A 20,130-nucleotide genomic window follows, 5' to 3' on the forward strand; every position below is an offset into this window, starting at 1 on the left:
CTCTTCCCCTTTGGCCAACATGCTGCTTCTAATCCACATGGATTAAGAGGGTTAACATTAAAAAAAATAACATTGTGTTGAAAAATACATAGTTTTTAAGCGAAGACCTGAAAAACTTCACGTTGCACAGTGCGTGAAGCACGGCAGCACAGCCAGTCGACTGCTCAGGATGCATTTACTGCTGACATATGAATGGGCTACAGAGTGCACAACGCCTCTGTTAGTGCACAGCAGCCTCTCCCCTCCCTCCCAGCTGGAGACTGATGCTGTTCTACTGCCGGTGGCTGAATAAACGGACTGAAAGTCTTGACTGAGAGCTGCCTTCCCCCCCCTAAAGTTGGAAAACTGTATTATGTAGAAGTCTTAACTGTTCTCTATTTAATCCTACGGGTAAAACTTTTATTTAAAAAATTCAAAGGAAACTTATCTTAATACGATGTATTTTTCCCAGAAACAGTTATTATTATAAAGCAGTTTGTCCAAATAACTGATTTATGTGAACCTCACTTTTTGTTATTATTCCTTTGGGTACTCTGCTCTTGCTCTAAAAATGGACTTAAGATAGTTTCTGCTGATGTTTTCCATAAATATGAGAAACAAATGACTTTTTAACATAAGCAGAATAAGATAAACATCTTAAAGGCCCCTCCCTGTAAATTCATGCCAACAAGCAAAACTGTATAGTCTCCAAAACAGACTTCCTAAGGTATAAACAGACTAAACTACACCCTTGAATTAATCAGTTGTTTCTTATCAAAATTTACCTTTGAAATAGCAGGAAATTGATAGTTCTGAAACTGGTTAATCGGTGGATAGAACTTCACTGCATTATTATCTCTACTTTTGTAATTTTGAACATTCCCATAAGAAGTATTAAAATTTTCTTTTTTCTATCACATAGAATTCCTATTATCTAAATAATTTTATAACTATATATACTATACATACAGTATAATCATTATATCTAAATATTATCCACGTGTGCTTTTCTATGCACATGAGAATCAATATTTATATTTCCATGTTAACTCACTCATTTGCACATGAAGATTAATTGCCTTTGATTAAATAGACAGTTGATGCTAATTTTTTTTCTTGGAATAGTTGGTATCAAAAAAATGTATCATGGAAGTTACACACTTTAAAAATTATTCTGTTTTAATTTGAGCCATCTAAATTCCCAGTGGTTTTGCCCTTTCTAATAAAACTTGACTGAATTTTTAAACACTTAACCTGCAATCTACTTTAATTTAAACGATTTTCATTAAAAATTTAATTTTAGAAGTACTCAATCCTCTTGACATATTTTTCAATTAACAGCTAAATATGAAATTGATGTGCTCACAAGTTAATTAGTGTTTAAAGATTAGAGGGGAACTATAGAGGAAAAGTACTCCTTTCATAATTAAAAACTGCTGGTTTCACAACTAGCTAGATTTGGAGGAAACAAAACCTTCCCCCTATGCCCTAGTTGTATGTAATCCATCTTCCCAAGATCCTTTATTTTCTGTTCTGGTTGGGGGGGGGGGGGGGATCAATTATATAAGATCTTTTAGTCTTTTAATATGAAGCCAGACAGCCACCGATAAGGTTATAGCTGCGTAATAGAAGTGAAATTTATGAGTGGACCACATAAAAACAACTATGGTATAAACTGTTTCCCAGAAAGGAGTATGCTAATTTAATGCAATAAATACAGTACGAAGACCTAAAACATACTAAAATAATAAACCTAACCATTCTTTGAACAGTTAAGGACTCTCTCTTTTCTTATGTATCTGAGCACTAAGATGTAGATTTTTATTTGCCAGGGTGGCAAACAATGCTCCTTTTGGTATATTCACCAAGTAGTGCCTATTTTTTGGGGGGAGGGGTACAGGGAGAGGGGTAGAAGGGAGAGAAAGTATCACTATGGCACAAATGTAAAAAAATTATTATATGCATAAAACTGAATTCAATTTTATAAAGCTTATAAAGCCAAGTACAGGGGCTCAATGAAGCAGGGTTTTCATAAGTAAGTTAACTTTAATTCTACTTCTTAACTGTAATAAATGATCACGTAAAATTCTAGCATTGTAATTAATCTTAAAATGACTTACCTAAGTTGATGTTCCCTCAGGTTTGATAAGGCTTCCATGCCATGCAAATAGGAATACACTATTTCCAGATCCTGTTGAAAAAAAGGACAGGAATCATTAGGCTTGTCAGGAAAAAGAGCTTCTAAACTAAGTCACTATATTTAGACCAAGTGAAAGATAGGTATGTTTTTTTAAATACAAGTTTTCTTAGACATTAAAAATAAGCATTATAAGAGAAAAGCTGAACTACGCAAATGCCACCTACTACAACTGCGTTTGGGACGTACATAAAAGCTATTACAATAAATTGGCTCAAACTTAAAGAAAATAAAATCCTCAAAAGTTGTTCTTTATTTATCATCTATTTTCTGCCTTTTACAGTAAAATGCCAAAAGTAACATTTCAACTTAAAGTATAGATATTTGCCAATACTATGATTAAATCAAAAATTTTCTTAGTAAATATAAAATGCACATTATTTCATCACTACACTGAAAAATGAGAATGAATTCATTTTTTTTCTATTTTTACAACAATGACATTTCTTATATATAGAAGTATTTAAGTTTAAATGTTTTTGTTTAAAAAAAAGTCATGGTTTGTTTTTCTAGATCATATTGCAACACATAGAATAAACATTCAGTTATTTGTCAAAGTTCAGAACTGGTAAAAATTCAAAATCCTGTTTACACATTTATATGACAAGCCAGCAAAGAATTTTAAGACTCCAATAAATATCTAGCATTATATCCTGTTTGTGATATCAAGAATATGAATGGATATTTAGTTTTTCAAGATTGTCTTGGCTCTTTTGAGTGCCCAGAATTTCCATGTGAATTTTGGAATCAGCTTGCCAATCTCTGGAAAAAAGCCAGTGACATTTTAATAAGGATTGCACTTAACCTGCAGATCAATTCAGGTAGTCTACTAATCCATGACATGGGATATTTTTCCATTCCTTAGGCCTTTAATTTCTTTCGACAATGTTTTGTACTTTTTAGTGTACACTTGCATGCACTACTCTGGCTAAACTATGCCTCTTTTTATTAAGAAAACATGTCTGGAGCCTTAGGAATATCTCTCAAAACAATTCAAACTCTATGTGCCATCAGATTTCGTACATTACGGGCACAGATAGGGACAATGATTCATGGAATAGTTCAAGAATTCAAAACCTTTTAAAGAGTATACTAGGAAGGTTTTTGGTCTAAAGTATTTTTTTGTAGCAAAAAATATTTCTATTATTTAAAAAATAATATTAGAATGTGCTAAGGGGGGCCCAGGCTGATGTGGCTCAGTTGGTTGAGTGTTGTCCTGTGCACCAAATGACTATGAGTTCAATTCTCAGTCAAAGCACACACCCAGGTTGTGGGTTCAATCTCTGGTCAGGGTGCATACAGGAGGCAGCCAATCGATGTATCTCTCTCACACTGATGTTTCTCTCTCTCTCCCCTCCTCTCTAAAAATCAATAATAATATACATTTTTTAATGTGCTAATGGGGGGAAAACACCTCATTTATAATTCTAAATTGTCCCAATTTAAAATTTATCAATATTGGAAATTTAAAGTGGTGCTCAACTTTCAAGTAAATTAATTTTATTCATTGGTACTGTTGTTTCCCACAAGTCTATTAAAAGCCATTTAAGGACTGAAACTTAAAACTGGACCCTATAAATTCAGTACAAACAACAAAAAAACCTTTCCCATAATCTAGTTAACAAAGTGTACATTCCTAAAGCTAATAAATCCCTTCTTTAGAAGCAATCGGATGCCAAACATAACATTCTATTTGCACCTAGGGAAAGCCAATAAGAATATCCTGATCAATGAGTTTTCTTTAATGCTTATAATAAAATGTCCTTCTGCATAATCCTAAAGTTCACACACTATTCAATATATTACAAATATGCATCTTACTTGCAATTGTTAAGTAGTACAGAAAGACTACTGTTTCTGAACAGCTTCTATTCTGAATCTAATATTGTCTTACTTTTTTTCCCCCTTAAGTGCCTATCAACCTACTGAAACCTGCCTGACGCCTACAACTCTTTTAGCTAAGCAAACAGACAAGACTATTTATATTCGTTTAACACTCATGAAGCAAATAAATTTACACTACCAAAAAAAGTACATTTGGGAAAGCAGTAGAAAGAAGTAAAGAGAAGTCTTAAAGTAAAAAAAGCATGTCCCTTGATCATGTGGCACTTTATTTCTCCCCTCCTCCCTCCCTCCCTCCCTTCTTCCCTCCCTCCCTTTTTTTGGTTAATCCTTACCCAAGAATATTTTTTCCACTGACTTTTAGAGAGAGTGGAAGGGAGAAAGGGAGGGGGAGAAGGAGAGAGAAACATCGATGTGAGAGAGACACATTGATTGGCTGCCTCCTGCAAGCACCCTGATAGGGCCGGGGATGGAACCTGCAACCCAGGTACGCGCCCTTGGCTGGGAATCAAACCCTTGACCCCCCTCTGTGTGAGGGCTGGCGCTCTAACCACTGAGCCACACCAGCCAGGGCTTTAGTCTGTTATTTCTTAGTATTATGGAGCTTCATAGTTGTACAGGAGTCACCTTCCTATGTAAGTTAAGCCACACCTGTTATGTGTCCGTATTATAGACATGAACTTAACTTTGAATGTATAATTTGCATGATTATATAGATTATATCTATGAACAATAACTTCTACCATTAGACCTCTATCTTAAAACAATATGTATAATCGTAACTTGCAAATTAAATCAGATTGTTTATTAGTTAATAAGAATGTGAAAAATAATGGTGTCTTGTCACCTATAAGTCACTGACATGAGGTCAAGAAGCCTGTATTACAAAACTAAGACTGTGACGGAAAGAGACTGCACATACCATTCCTGCATGGCCACATTGAAAATGTAGTTTTCCCATCTATATGAATGTAGCTACATAAATAAAACATTCGCACCTCAAATAATCATCTTTTGTGAGGGGTTAAATATGGCCAGTCACGCAATACACAACCAGGAATCCTTGCCATTGTTTCATGTATTTTATTTATTTTTTAAAATATATCTTTATTGATTTCAGAGAGAGGAAAGGAGAGGGAGAGAGCTAGAAACATCAATGATGAGAGAGTCATTGATCAGCTGCAGCCTGCAACCCGGGCATGTGCCCTGACCGGGAATCGAACCCTGATCGCCTGGATCCTAGGTCGGCGCTTAACCGCTGAGCCACGCCCGGCCGGGCTGTTTCATGTATTTTAGATGTTAAACTAGGCTATAAACTTCTTAAATGGATTCAACAATTATGTCCGGAGTTTACGCTTAAAATCGTCTCAAAAGAAACTTGTTTTAAATGGTTATGGCAGGAAGAGCTTATAAACGGGGGGAGAAGACATTATTTTGCAGGAATCTGTTACACAGAAAGAAGGCAGTATTATCTAGCTGGAATTAGATGGCCTGGCAGATGGATTCTGTCTAAACTTGAGAAACTAACAGAAGGAATGGTGAGAAATTGATGCCTAGATGGCAGAGAACAAACGAGTAAATGTCATGTTTCCCTCTGGGATCTGAACGTGACCATCACAGATTCGGGTAAGTAGGAAAAGCAGAGAAGCTATGGAAAAGGCCCCGGGAAATCTCTGCTCTCAGACTCCGAGGAATGAAAGACATTTGACTAGACATGAACAAATGAAATGCAAACTAAAGGAAGAAGGAATCTGTAGCTAAAGAGCCTGGTAGCCAAATACGAGGTTAACCAGGGGCTGGGGATTGCAATTAAGGTAAACATCAATGAAAGGAAAGAGGAAGGTTTCTTCTTTTTTCCTAAGGCCAAGGTGAGCTGGGCAATTTTTTGAAATAGGCAAAAATGGCCTTTTGAATCTTCTTATCTGTTTTTCTACCCTCTCCCAGGGTGTCCAGCAGCCTCACATTATCACAAACCTCATTCCGGGGCACTGTGCCCTGGTCAAAAAATTAAATGAAGACAATCTGAACACAAATGTGGATATGAGGGATCAGTGGGAGCCCTTGAGTCTTCCACAGGGGACCTGTCCATCAGCATTTGCATTTCCATAGTCCAAAAAAATCTCTAAGTGATATGAGATCTCAGGCAGCACAACCAAGAGAAATGAAACAGAGCAGCAGTGTACAGGAGAAGATTTGAGGGCACAAGAGCCATGCGAAGCAGCCCAGGCCTGCCCGGGGACCTACCACCACCCCTCCTTTCACACAGATGCTTCCCCGTAACGGTGGGCCTTTATTAAATTCTACAAGTTGGTACAGAATTGCCTTTAAGGGTGAGGTGCTGAGGAAGTCTAGCTCTTCAAAGCAACCTGAAATGTGTAACCTTTGGTGTAAATTAGATAAAACAGGAAAAGAGTTTTCTCTTAAGAGGAAGAAAGGAATGTATGGCCTTCAGGAAGTTATATTCTTGGATCCTAATTTTTTTTCTCTCTACACAAACAAGAGATATTCACAGAGTGAAGTTATGTTTCAACAATCTTGGCTATAGAGAAAGAAAACCCACTGGAGAGTTAAATCACCTAAAGTGTTCCAATTTCTACTTCTGTCAAGAAACTATGATATGCAAACTGAGAACTCTCTAACCTCCCCAACTGCATCTCCCAAGACAAACGAAATTCGCAAGACTATCACAATTTTAAATAACCCTTTAAAAATGTAAGCTATTCCGGAGACACAGAAGCATGGAACAGACTGACGAATCTCAGAGAGGAGGGGGGAAGGGGAGGAAGAGATTAACCAAAGAACTTATATGCATATATGCACAACCCATGGACACAGGCAATAGTGTGGGGAAGGGCTGAGGGGAGGGGGGGTACAGGGTGGAGGGTGTCAATAGGGAGAAAGGGGCACATCTGTAATACTTTCAACGATAAAGATAAAAAATGAGCTATTTTCCCCCAAATAATTCCCTAGCCTTGAATACAAACAGGAACATGTTGCTCTAATCGGGAAGTCGTGTTTTTTTAGAACAATGAGCCTTTCCTTCTAGCCTAGGAAGGACATCCTTTTTCCAAAAACACATCCTATTTGAAAGCAGATTAAAGTTACCAAAAACAATGCAGCCCAGAAGACAAAGATATCGGCAGGTCAAATGAAATGCAGGTTTCCACAAAAAAGACTTTTTTTTTTTTGGTCTCAAATGTAAAGTATGTACAAAAATCCCAAAGCATCCTCTATGTTATTTAGGAGCTTGACTGTTCACAACCTAATGAACCCTCCTGCCCAGAGTCTGTGAACTCCACAGGTATACGGGAGAGAAGTCAGAGGGAATGACCTCTGAATCGATAGCTCTTCCTCTAATGTCTCCTCAGAGACTCATTCAGAAGGTAACAGGCCTCACACCAAACTTCTAATTCACTTAAAACTAGCTTTTAATTTCACTTGTTTACCAGCATCGGGGATTCCCTAACAATGTACAGCATATTTTGGTCACTGGTGAGCTGAGAGGAGATAAGTGCTCCTCCCCTCTCCTTTCCCACAACTGCTGTAGGTGCACCCACCACCCTTCCCTATAGTCTTCGTAGACAGTGGACTGTACCATGAGGAAAAACATATCTAGCTCTTCCTTTGAAACGGGTTTGCTTTATAAATGAAGCTAAGTGTTTTAACTATAATTAGAAGTAAAGAGGTCAAAAGGTACAGTGTTCTAGTTACTAGATAAAATTAAAAAAAAAAAAAAAAGATTCCTTTAAAAAGATTCTATTTCAATCATCAAAGAAAGTAAGGCCAAGACTGTGCTACAATCAGCAGGCGGATGGAGACCTAGCTGGTAAGTGCCTTTGGCTTTAAACATGAGGAAGAGAAAGACTTTTCTTAAGCAACAGCAGTCTCGGGCCCAGGCACTGTACTGAGGCCCACGTATGCTATCTTGCAAAATTAATAATAATAATAATAATAATTTACCCTTCTTGGCTCACGATCACTAGCAAGTAATTAAAAGCTTTGCGCCTTGAACACTATTTGAAAGGAGTTTAATGCTAGAATAGCCAAGGCTCAAACTCATGACTACAGCCGGCCGGGGAGGCAGCTGGGAGGTGGGGAGTCTGCAAGTTGCATTTTGCCTGTTGCCTGTGGTGGTTACCCTCTTAACTGTTATTTGGGAGGTCCAAGTTCTTCTACACTAAAACATATAAAACAACTATCCTAAGACGGCTAATGGGAAGACTATGAGCTTTGGTGTCCAATCGAGCACCGCTTACATCCTGATGCCCGGCACAGCTAGGGGGTGGGACCCTGGCTGTGTTACAGAGACTACGCTCACCAATCACGGTGCATAATATGCTTGGCTGTGTGGCTAAAATGATAGTTTCATAACGACACATGGCATATACAGACCTTTGAAAAATGGTAGCTGATCTTATTACCTATGCTATATGAATACAAGCACAGAGTAATACCAAGAATATAAACTTAAAATAGTCCTGAAATGTATATACATCAGAATTTTTACAAATCAATCCACCCTTTTCATATATGAACCTCTCTATCCAAAAAAAGTTAAATGAATTATTTATAGAAAGCATATAAAGAGCCCCTAAAGTGTCTGTTTTAGCAGTCCTATCGGGTTTGGTGGGCAGAAGGGGCCTACTGCCTCCAGAGCACATATTGGTCCGTCAGCATCGTTTCAAGTATATCACATCAAAGAGCAGAGCAAGGACGATGGGCCAGGTACTGAAGGTCACCAGGGCGGAAAGCCCCCGGTGACTAGCAAGGGGCTAAACAGGGAAAGCAAGGACTCTGTTGCCAGGACAACCTTTCCTCCCCTAGCATATTGCTGGTCATGCACTTTAGACCCCCTGACCTTACATATCGCTAGTCATGAGGCTCGGACCTTCCCATGACCTTTCCTCCCCCAGGCATGTTGCTAGTCATGTGGTAGACAATCTTGAGGGCATAAACAAGGGGGCCAGAGAATAACCCTTAAGCATTAAGCCCCCAGGACAATGAGAGTCTGGCCCAAATCAAGTACATCTAGGCCTCAGTTGTGTTTCAGCTCCAGGCCCAGAAAAGCACCAAAACCAGACCAGCAACACCACGGCTGACCTCAGGAGCGGCTGCATTGACTAATAACCTCCTGCCCTGGCACCAACCAATCAGTGGAGACCATGACCATGAAAGGATACGCCTGGAAAGCTGATGGATATTCTATTGAGATCCATCTCTGGGACCTCCCCTAAATTCCCCATCCATACAAGCCTTTAGGATGGAGGACCCAGCAGAAGCACACCCTTGCCTTCCCCTCCCTCTCCTCTTACCCCCAGGCTCCCACCATTACCATCTTCTCTCCTAAACTCCAAGGGCCTTCTTTTGCCTCTGTCACTTGTTTCCTGAGCCCATTTCTTCTACAGCTCACTTTTTCTACCTCTGCGACTTTCTAAATAAACTCTCTCTTATAGTTTGAGTCTTGGCTCTGAATTCTTTCCTAGCCAGAACTCAAGAACCGAGATTGGTCTGACCCTACAGTGTAACGCCTGGTGCCGTTTCTGCCACCACCACCAAGACCGCCTGCTTCCAAAGCTCAGCAGGCTGGCTTCTGAATAAAGCCCGAACACCAACAATCTCTGGTACCCTTTGCATACAAATGACCAGCAATCTTTGGGTCCAGCCTAACACAAAGTCACTTCAAAATACACTCCCCCTTCATCTCGCCCTGGGGAAAGGTACTCCTCCAAGTCTCCATCCGCAGCAACGGCTTCCTTTCTGAGCCACTGAACCTCTTACCTCCTGTACCACTCATCTGGTCCTTCACCTGTGCTGTGTGGTCACTTTACTTACAGGGGTTTACATTTTACATCCTCAGCCAGAGAATAAACACCTTGAAGAAAATTACTCTGTTTCCTTTTACACCCCTTTGGAATCTCTGCATCTAGCAACAGACAGAGAATGCACTGGGTGCAAAGAAAGAGAAGGGCAACATTCCCACAGGGCTGGTGGTTGCACAGACTTAAGTGAAAACTCCTGGGAAAACGGGAGGGAGGGAGGCAAAGGAGGAGATGTGTTTTCAATCTTGGTGTCCAGAGGGATGGAAAGAAACGCCTACCTGCATAGGGTGAGACAGTCCTGTATATGGCCACAAGGTGGCAGACCAGACCAACAGTCCCTTCCTAGGACTAGCAAATTCAAGTCATTGGGTCTCACAGGTACATTTCCACTATAAACACTTAAGAGATACGAGTCTTTAAAAGTAGTATTTAAGATCATCTCAGGGAATAGAATGAGTCCTCTCTCCTCCTGCCCCTAATGAAAGGGGGCAGGAGAGGGAATACAAATCCATCAGCTCCCCGATTCAAATCATTTAATTTCTATCAACCTGAGCAGCAAAAAATCTTATTTTAAACCAGCCTCCGCACCCCACACATCTTTGTAAATAAAGCTACAGAGCATTTAAAACCAAAATGTCCAATCACTACACTGCTGGGGTGTCCTGTGACACCCCAGTCCTTCTTGCCCAGGGGGTTAGTTACATCATCGCATACTTCAGGTAAATGTAAGAAAAGAACCCATCAAGGAGTGTACGTACGATTCTCAGTAAAATTCTCAAATTATAATCCTGTGAAGGCTGTTTCTGATCTTACTAATTTACACCGAAAGAAAAACAAGCCCGAGCTGTGATGTCATTCACATGCCAAACCCGGGAATGCTGGTGATTCTATTACTGGTCATCTACAATGCAGCTTGGGGTTCTTATGCATTGTATCTTAGCCAGACACATGGGTAAGGAATTCCAGGAGTAAAAGGTACAGACTCAAGCTATTCTGTTTGCCTAAAATTTCCTCGAGTTTTCCACTGGAAAAGGCATTCTTTATATCTTTTTTAAAAAGGGAGTTGCCCTAGTTGGTGTGGTTCCTTGGTTAGAGAGTCAGCCCATGCACCAAAGGTCTCAGGTTCAATTCCCATTCAAGGGCACATACCTGGGTTGCAGGTTTGATCCCCAACTCTAGTCAGGACGCATACACAAGGCAACCAATTAATGTCTCTCTCACATCAGTGTTTCTCTCTCCCTCCCTCCCTCCTTTGCACTCTCTCTTAAAATAAAAATAAAAAATCAATGGAAAAAATATCTTTGCATGAGGATTTTAAAAAAGGGGGCGGGGATTGGACAGTCCCTAAACTTGAGACAAAAGTAATTATAAAGTAATTACCTCTTAAATTAACCATGAAAATTACAAAGTGGACATCTGAGTTCATCAGAGCACACTCTTGGCCAATGACTCTCTACTTCAGGTTGGTGTTGGAAAACCCTGAGAGCAGTCACGTTTCAGGGGAGAGGGGTTGAAGAAGGTAGAAAGGACCTCATAAATTCTAAAGGACAGATGAAGTGCCACACGTGATCCTCACTCTCAAAGAGTTTATCTCTCGTTGAGGAAAACGCAAGAGTGGGGCAACGAAGAGGCGCAAGGTAGTTCTTATGATTACTGAGTGAGCAGCGTTCGTTTAGCACCTTAGGACACACACACCTTAGGCGCTGTGTTCCTTGTCATGCCCTGGGGAAAACAGCCATCTGTGCAGATCAGTTTCATTTGTGAAGATTAGTTTCTCAGAAAAGTCAACACTTCAGTTGTAACTAAAAACTCACCCTGTGCACAAATAAGAAAACGATCGTGTCTAAATCAGTCCATAATTCCTGTTTCCGAGAGTCAGCATAAGGATTCCCCTTCAGAACAATGCATTATCTATCACCGGGCCTACAGACAGCCTCCCCGAGCTCACACCTCTTAGGAAGCAAGAACAAACTTATCAAAATACGTCTTCGATTTAAAGTAACTGTAGCTTATTTTCCGATTGGAATCTCTCCGACTGAAAAATCTGCAGTCAAATTTTTGTAAAGATTAGCACACTAGAAAATTATCTGAAGTAAACTTAATGCTTGTTTTTCTTCTCTATTATTAAGTTAGCAGGCAGTGCATGGCTACATTTTAACATTTAAACATCTGACTAAGAACACACATACACACACACACATTGCTCTAATAAGATGATTCTTGAGCTAGTTTTCATTTCGATTTTTAAAAAAATTTTAAAAATCAACCAAACATACTCCCTCCCTTCGGCGTGGCATTCAACTCATTTCCCATAGCAGGTCTGGCTCTGGCTGAACCCTGCAGAAGTTCTGCTGAGTTGGGGCAGGCAGGATACGCCACTGAACTCAATCTCTACAACCAGGGCCCTGGAGTCTACACGAGTCAGCCTGAGGATGCCTCGAGTTTCAAACACCGACCTAATTCCAGGGCTCAATGAACAGCCTTATTTTGAACCAGGCCCGGCGCACGTGCCGGTGGCCCCGCAGTGGTGCGGTTTAAACAGCCCTCCCAGGACAGAGGCGCCGCGGAGCAGGTCACCGAGGACAGGGGCTCCACCGCCTCTGGGTGAGAAGGAAGCGGTTCTGAATAGAAGCAGGTTTAAATATAGAACACTTCGTTGCTGCCATTTTTCTAGGACAAAAGACAAAAATAATATGACATCTGTTTTTCCCATCTTGAATGTTTTACCAAGGAGTCAACCACCCATGGGGTTTCTTACTCTCAAACTTTCCTGTTTCTCTAGAGGAAGAGGCAAATGAAAATATTCTACATGTGTAATTAAAGACTTCCGATTTTGTTAGTCAGAAACGAACTAAATGCTAAAGAAATTTTAGGTGCTGGTCAGAACTTCCCGATCTGTCCATCACAGGCGAGGTGGAAGGGGAGAGGGGAGGTGGGACCATCCAGACAGACAGGCGCTTGGGGGAGGTGGGGCAGTTACAGAAGCAGAAGCACATCGTTAGAGAAGAATTGGGGGCCATGTATATAATTACAGTCAAGGGCTCCACGAGAAAGGACAGCAGGTCGGCTTCTGAAGCATCCCACCTTTCAATCATGTTTTGAACTCTCCTTTGAAGCTAAAACCAAACATCTTTACTCACCTACTGTAACCCTTTGCCTCCCCGACTGTACAGGATGCACCCTGCCTGCACGACCACTTACATCAGTGCACGTGTACAGCAGGTGTATGCGCTGGGGCCAATACATTCGGAAATGAATAGACCTTCATAACAGCACTACTCTGACATCACCCCCCCAACCCCCTGCAGCCCTCAGCATCATTACCAAGACTCCCCAGAAATCAGAAGGGATGCAAAGAGCAGACCTCATCCTGTGAGGCCCGCTGCTGGAGAGAGGCCGTCACAACCACAAAGGGAGACGGGAAGGAACAGCGGGAAAATGGTTCCCGACACCACATTTCCTAAAAGATGTGTTAGTAACTTAAAATGCTCATTGCTTCAGAGCCAGGATATAAAGGGCGGGTGGATTTGCAGATCAGCGACTGCATCCTAGAACCAGAGGGGCCATAGAGGGAGAAGGAAAGGAGGCCGTGAAATTCCCTTTTCCTGGTAAAAGACACATTTCAAAGACTAGTGAAGGGGTTCCAAACGTCGGTCCACGGGGAAATGTCCACCGGTGTACGGGAAAATGAAAATCAAAGACAGAGTGGTGAGATTTTGATCAGCTACATGTATTCAATTTAAAGAGCTCACCTTTATTTTGGGATTAAAACCAGTTTGGTGTTTTTTTTGTTTTTTGCTTTTGTATCATTCTTTGAAATTATATTGATCCTAGATGATAGTAAGTTCATTGTTTTACCTCATATGGTTTTATCTCAATTAATAGAAAAAAAAATCTTTCAAAACTGCCCTCATTATGGTTGTATAATAATTTTTGAATGGTGGCCACGGGAGGCCAGTGGTCCTACAAGATGAAATCCAAAAAATTGGAACACCCACTTAGGCCATCCTATTAATGCAGGAGTATGTGTGTGGGGTGGGGGTGGGGGGGCGGTGTGCAAATTTCCAAAATTATTCACCTCTTATTTCTAGGTCTATTCTCAAAACTTTCCAGAGAAAAGCATTCTAGGCATTTTGACCCTTCCCCAAAGAGATTTTTAAATAAATTTTAATTAAAGAAATCTCTAACACTAGAAACTTCTGGTTGAATTCTGGGCCTTGGAACGGAATGTAAATGTTGCAGAAAATGTGGCAAGATGTTTTGGGCAGGATAGATAACTAGCGTGAGCCCTGCTAGGCAACTCCCCGGTGTAGTATCTGCTTGCCAGGCCACTGGGCCTAGAGTCTGAGTCAGGAGAACCTCACTGCCCGAGTTCAGAACCCAACTCTGCCATTTACTAGGGCTGTGTCCTTGGACAAGCCACTGAACCTCTCTGCAGCTGTTTGCTCACCTGTAAGTGGAGATAATAACAGTATCTAAGTTCAGATTTGCAAAGTACTTAGAAAGGTGCCTTAGTACACAGTAGGCATTTTTAAAGCACTAACTACCATTATTATTCCTCAATTTTTAATGACAATTATGGAAGATTAAGGCAAAGGGGTGCCGCGGGGTGAAGGAGACATCTGCCAAAATGTGTCAGGCAGCTGAGACTCCTGACAACATACTAAGAACAGGATTTCAGTTTTTCAGCTTTGTTTCCTTACTTAGACAATTTTTGGTTTTAAAGTAAAATATAATGCTCAAACAGCAGACAGCTTGGGGAGGAGTGGCAGGATTTGAAAAGTAATGAAGAATCTTAAATAGGCCTCCTATTTTTTTTATATGGATTACTGTAATCTTATTTTACTTTTTTCTGGTTTTATTTCTTTTTATTTCTTCTTACTTTTTCCATCACCTTTTATCCCCTCTATGCCCTCTACAGGCCTCTTATTTTTAATAAAAGACTTCTACTTAGTCCCAAATTTCAGCAGAGATCGGGGGCAGGGAGGATCCACAATCTGTTCAGTAGTCACCCCCTCCCCTCATGCATGTCACAGGTAAACCTGACGTATCGAATACTTGCTCTGTGCAGAGCCCTGTGCTAGGATGCCGCCTTGGAGACATGAGATTGGTACAACACGATTCTCCTCAAAGAAACTGAGTTGGTTAGGATAGATAAAACATCCTCACATATGGCTACAATGCAAGACAGAAATTCAATTATAAGTCACAGGTATCAGAAGACAAGGTTTCTTATTCCCAAGTTCAACAGGTGCTTTTACCACTCTGCCATTGCTACCAGCCAGTATCAGAACTTCTAAGTCATTTCACATATATCCTTCACCTCTCAAACTACATATTAAGCAAATTATACCAGAAATCACAAATATCTATAGCCTTCCTCTTTCACTGGACAAACCGTTACTCAGTATCTACTACCCATAAGGAAATGAGATTAGATCCTATATTTAGCACCAAGTCCTTTTAGAGAAATGCCATAATTTCCAAAGTGCATTTTTATCTAGTTACTTAAATTTATGGCAGTCCAGTAATAAAATATACAGCAATGGCTTCTGACAAAAAGTACAAATAAACTTGCATGCCTCTGGGGATGAAAACCCACTTAGCAGAACCACTGGCTACACTGGACATGTGTGGGACCTGGCCTTCCACTGCCCTGCACCTGGTCTGCTGTCAAAGCCAAAAGTCAACTCCGCAATGAACTTGGGAACAAAAAAAAGAGAAAAACAAAGAAAAAGGGAAGTCAAAGAATGTATAATCTCTTCCTCTCTATTCCCAGGTCATCTACCTTTACTGACGGCAATGTCTACCTGCTAAATGTATGCAGGAGCTGTGTGATTTTAAAATATCTGTAACACATTCTTCTGAATGTTACCATCAGTAGTCATCTTGGAGATTTGGCTTTTGAAAACATCCAACGCTCACCCAGAACTAAGCCTGGTGACCGAGTTGGTTATTTAAGTTCAATTAGGCTCTTTAAGTTCAATTGGTTATTTAAGTTCAATTTAAGTTGGTTATTTAAGTTCAACTTACCTCTTTACTTCCTATAATCGTACGTTTACGATTATAATCATACGATTATAAACATACGATTATAGGAAGTAAAGAGGTAACTTCCTCGTGATGTATACTAAGCAACTCTGGTAAGAACACCAGGGTAGTCTAAAGTGTGCTGAGCAACAGCACCAGAGTTTTTATAAAAACTGTATTACTAGGGAACGTGACAAACTTTAAGGACAATACTTAGCTAGGTGCATAAGCTCTGCCTTATTTTAAACTTCATTTCATTATAGCTGATCTTCATTTTAGTAGGAGAATGTTAGTAAATCAAAATGGAACACTAGACAATGATGGAACTAAATCTACTACATTACACTCTTGTGCCTTTGTGTCATTCGGCCCTTGAATATATGGCAGGTAAATGCTACCTGTTGTACTTCTTACCCTTCTGGAACCAAAACATTGTTTTATGCATGAAAGTCAGTATCAGATGCCATTCAAGTGGTCCACCCACAACCTTTGCAAACCCTTGTTTCATCACGTCAGTGAGGGTTCCACCAAATACCCAGGGATGGCCCAAAGAAGCCAAGTAACCTGCGAGAAGATTCAGCGCAAAAACAGGCCAGTAAACTCAGCTTCACAACCTCCCCCAAAAAGACACACTGATTTTTGCAAAACATCTACCCTAAGCAAAAATTAAATTCTTATCGAAAAAGAACCGGGGGAAAAACAAAACAGAAAGAGAACCCTTCCTCCTTTATCGCTTTTGCACGCCTCTTCTGAAATTAGCCACTCGAGCCTACAGACTCACACATGAACTAATAACACACGCCCAGATTTTTAAACTATTAGCATTGTGTTCTCTGTATCGTTTTCAACTCTCTCCTTAGAAATGAACAAGTTTCCTGCCTTGGAAAACCTTGACTCGACCCTTCCTAAAACCCTCTATAGCAACAGCTGTATTTCTTGGCCAAGGTTCTAGAATGAGAGGTTCACCCCTTGTGTCCATTTTCTCAACTATCCAGTTATTGTATAATCTTTTGGAATCTGACCTTCGCCCCAATGCACGAGTACACAAAACAGACAGGAATCCCTGTCCTTGCGTTTATTAAAGTCCAGTGGATATTACATCTAGTGAGAGAGAAAGACTGAATAAGTATAAAACGTCTGAAATAATAAACAATAAGATAAAATAACAAAGGGAAAGAGAGCATGGAATGGCAAGAGAGGTGGCCAGGGCCGACCCATCCCTCCCCTGGGCCCCCGGGCCTCCACCCAGCTGTCTGCAAGGTGAGGAGCCCAAGTCTGGCCTCGAGTCTCACCCTTCTTCATGAGGGTCCTTTCACTTAGAAGTCACATCCACTCTCAACCCATCTTTACACATAACTCCCAGATCCTGACTTTTCTTGCAAACTGCCGCAATCACCAGCTGATGAGTTACCCTTCGAACTGCCGAAGCATCGCTTAAAAAGGTAACTAAAATTCACACTAAATTTCCCCCCAAGAGACTAGCTGTACCTTTAGATTCCTCTTCTGCCACGGGTGCCAGTGGCCCTGCGATTCCAGTGAAAACCCTAGTAGTTATGTGCAGCTGGTAGTTGCTACTGACAGCAGCTCTTTTTTTTTGCATACATTTAATTCATTTTTTTAAAATCCTGTCTTTTTTTCCTCCATTCTATTTTCAATAGCATGAACAGTTTCAGGGTCTTCTCCTATTTTATCGTGCATAACATAAACAAAATAAGCAATCCCAAACAGTTTTTAGGCTGTCCCCTTCCACTAGTGAAAAACTTCCATCAATCACCAAATTTCCACTGCGTCACGCAAGCATTCAGGCTGCAACAGCCCGAGGTCCTAGGCCAGCCTGCTCCCACGTTCGCTCCACTCCAGCCTCTGCCCGAAAGGCCGTTCTGCCTCCCAGCTCGCTTCCTCCTGCCTGGAACATATCCATCCCGACGGGCAGCTCCACTCTCTTCCTGAGAAGCCCTTTCAGGCCACTCTACCAAGCTCTCCCCTCCTCTGATCTTCTAGGCATTTATCAATGCATCATTCATAAGGAACTTATTATATGTTCATTTTCATTGTTGGTATTCTTTAATATGTATGTGAAATATCTGTGGGAACAAGTCGATAAAGGCAATACTCAATAAAGACCATATGCTCCCAGGGAGGGACCACATTTGTACTGACTTTAAAATAACAGTTGCACCAGAAAGAATTAAAACTTTGTACCACGTGGCCCATCTTTAAATGTTCTGTCTGAGGCAACATTACTTTACACAAGACTCCTTTATAATAAGTCATCATCTAATTAATATCCAAATACCTTGAGAGCCAATAATAGTTCAACAAAACAGCTGGAAATCAAATATCAGATATAATTACACACAGCTGGCTTTATTCAACTGATGTCATATTAAATAAACTTATTCCACAGACCGTTTCCCCCTCTCAACTCCCCGGGAAAAAAAGAATTCCTTCAAGAAACATAAAAGGCTCTTTGTGTTGGGTTGGTTTTTTTTTTAAAGTTTGCAGAATACATTCCAATATTAAAGATTTTCAGCAGGAGTACATAATACTAAAGATTTTCAGAGGAGTATATTTTGGTTTTTGTACCGTACTGTGTGTCTTTGTAATATTTCACAGCCTTTGAGCTTTGTTTTCCTTAAGACTGACACAAAAATAGCAAACTGGACTAGGTCACAAAGTACAAAGGATACCTGTTATTTTTATGACCTGGCATTCGGTTTACTATTTTGATATTGGGCGCTATTTATTATTTTTGTAAAGATGTCATGTCTCAACAGTTTAGTAATATAAATTATCAAACGAAAATACTGGTTTCAAATCTATTGTTTCAAGACATGACTTAAACCATTTTACTGTATTGTATAGGAGATATATGAAAGAGAACTTTGTTTTAATTTGAGTTGAGAGAGAGGGGAAAAAAACAAACACATCCATTTGTTGTTCTACTTATTCATGCATTCATTGGTTGCTTCTCATATGCGCCCTGACCAGTGATCGAACTCAAAACCTTGGGGTATCAGGATGATGCTTGAATCAGCTGAGCTACCCAGCCAGGGTTTGAAGGGTAACTTATTTATAAACAATAACAACTACCTATTATATGCCAGGAACTGGGCTGGGTGCTCTATGTCTATTATCTCTAATTGCCACAACAATCCCACATGTGGATACTTTATATCTAATAATTATCAAAAGGAAAGAATCCAAGAGTTTTTAAACTGCTCCCCCACCCACACACAAAATCACACTCCACAACAAGCAAGATTATATACATCCTACGGTAGCATTTCCAAGTCCCAAATAGGTATTCTCGTATTCATCCCTCTCAGCCGCTCAAATGCATTCTCATTTTCTTGTATTCATTCATATTCCCTCTCTCTCTCCCTCCTCCTTTCTCCCCTTTAACAAAGAAAAGAATTACTGGTGGTATATGTGTTATACTTATCTAACCATCAAACTTAAACTAAGGCCATACTTTATGAAAATTCACAGCTAGTCCTGGTGTTGTTTCATCTATGATACAACCTTTCAACAATCACTTCTCCAGAAAGCTAAAATTAATTCCAATCGTAACATATCATTTAAAAAAGTAGTTTGTAATTTATAAATGACTATATACCTTGCTACAAACCAATATAATTTTAATTATACTAAAAGCAAATGGCAACGTTCAGAGACCAGGACTCTACCTTTGGTCATCTTATCAGTGTACTACTATTTCTTCACACTCATCTGGACACCTGACGTGATGTCCACTGCTGTGATGTCCGCTTGTGTTTCAGATCCTCTTTGACATTTCAGTTTATCCATCTGGGCGTCTTTTAAAACTACACAGCATCTAGCCTATAGTACGCCTTCCATCAAAACGTGTTGGGTCAATGAATACATTTTTTCCCAATGCACTGAAAAAGGTAATTCTCATTTGTATGCCCAACAAATTAGATTCATTTTTAAGACCAGATTTTCTTGGACTGATTTAAGTGCCACTAGAGTTAACTTATGGATTTTACGAAGCGTGAACATCATTTTTTAATCAATCTTTTATTTTTGCATTTAAGACCAAACTATTTTCTGCAATGTACAATGTAAAAACTATGGACTTTCACAGCATTATTTGCAATAGCCAATGTATGGAAACAACCTAAGTGTCAGTGGACACCTGCATGGATCAAGAAAATGTGTTATATTTATATATTGGAATATTAATTAGCCTTAAACCGAGGGAAATCCTGTCATTTGCAACAACATGATGAACCCAGAAGG

The 20,130-nt window shown here is 40.1% G+C and overlaps 1 protein-coding gene across 7 annotated transcripts in view; it reads right to left on the reverse strand.

Annotated features, from left to right (window-relative positions):
• RAPGEF2 (Rap guanine nucleotide exchange factor 2) overlaps positions 1-20,130 on the reverse strand; it is a gene marked incomplete at its 5' end in the record, with an annotated part of 216,469 nt that overhangs the window by 145,649 nt on the left and 50,690 nt on the right. For all 7 annotated transcript variants that reach the window (XM_081134183.1, XM_081134184.1, XM_081134187.1 and 4 more), the window contains one exon: positions 2,100-2,170. In XM_081134183.1, the coding sequence (XP_080990309.1) occupies positions 2,100-2,170 (71 nt within the window). The remainder of the gene's footprint in view (positions 1-2,099; positions 2,171-20,130) is intronic.

Source organism: Miniopterus schreibersii (genome assembly GCF_964146895.1).
Source record: "Miniopterus schreibersii genome assembly, chromosome: 4".
NCBI classification, from domain to species: Eukaryota; Metazoa; Chordata; class Mammalia; order Chiroptera; family Miniopteridae; genus Miniopterus; species Miniopterus schreibersii.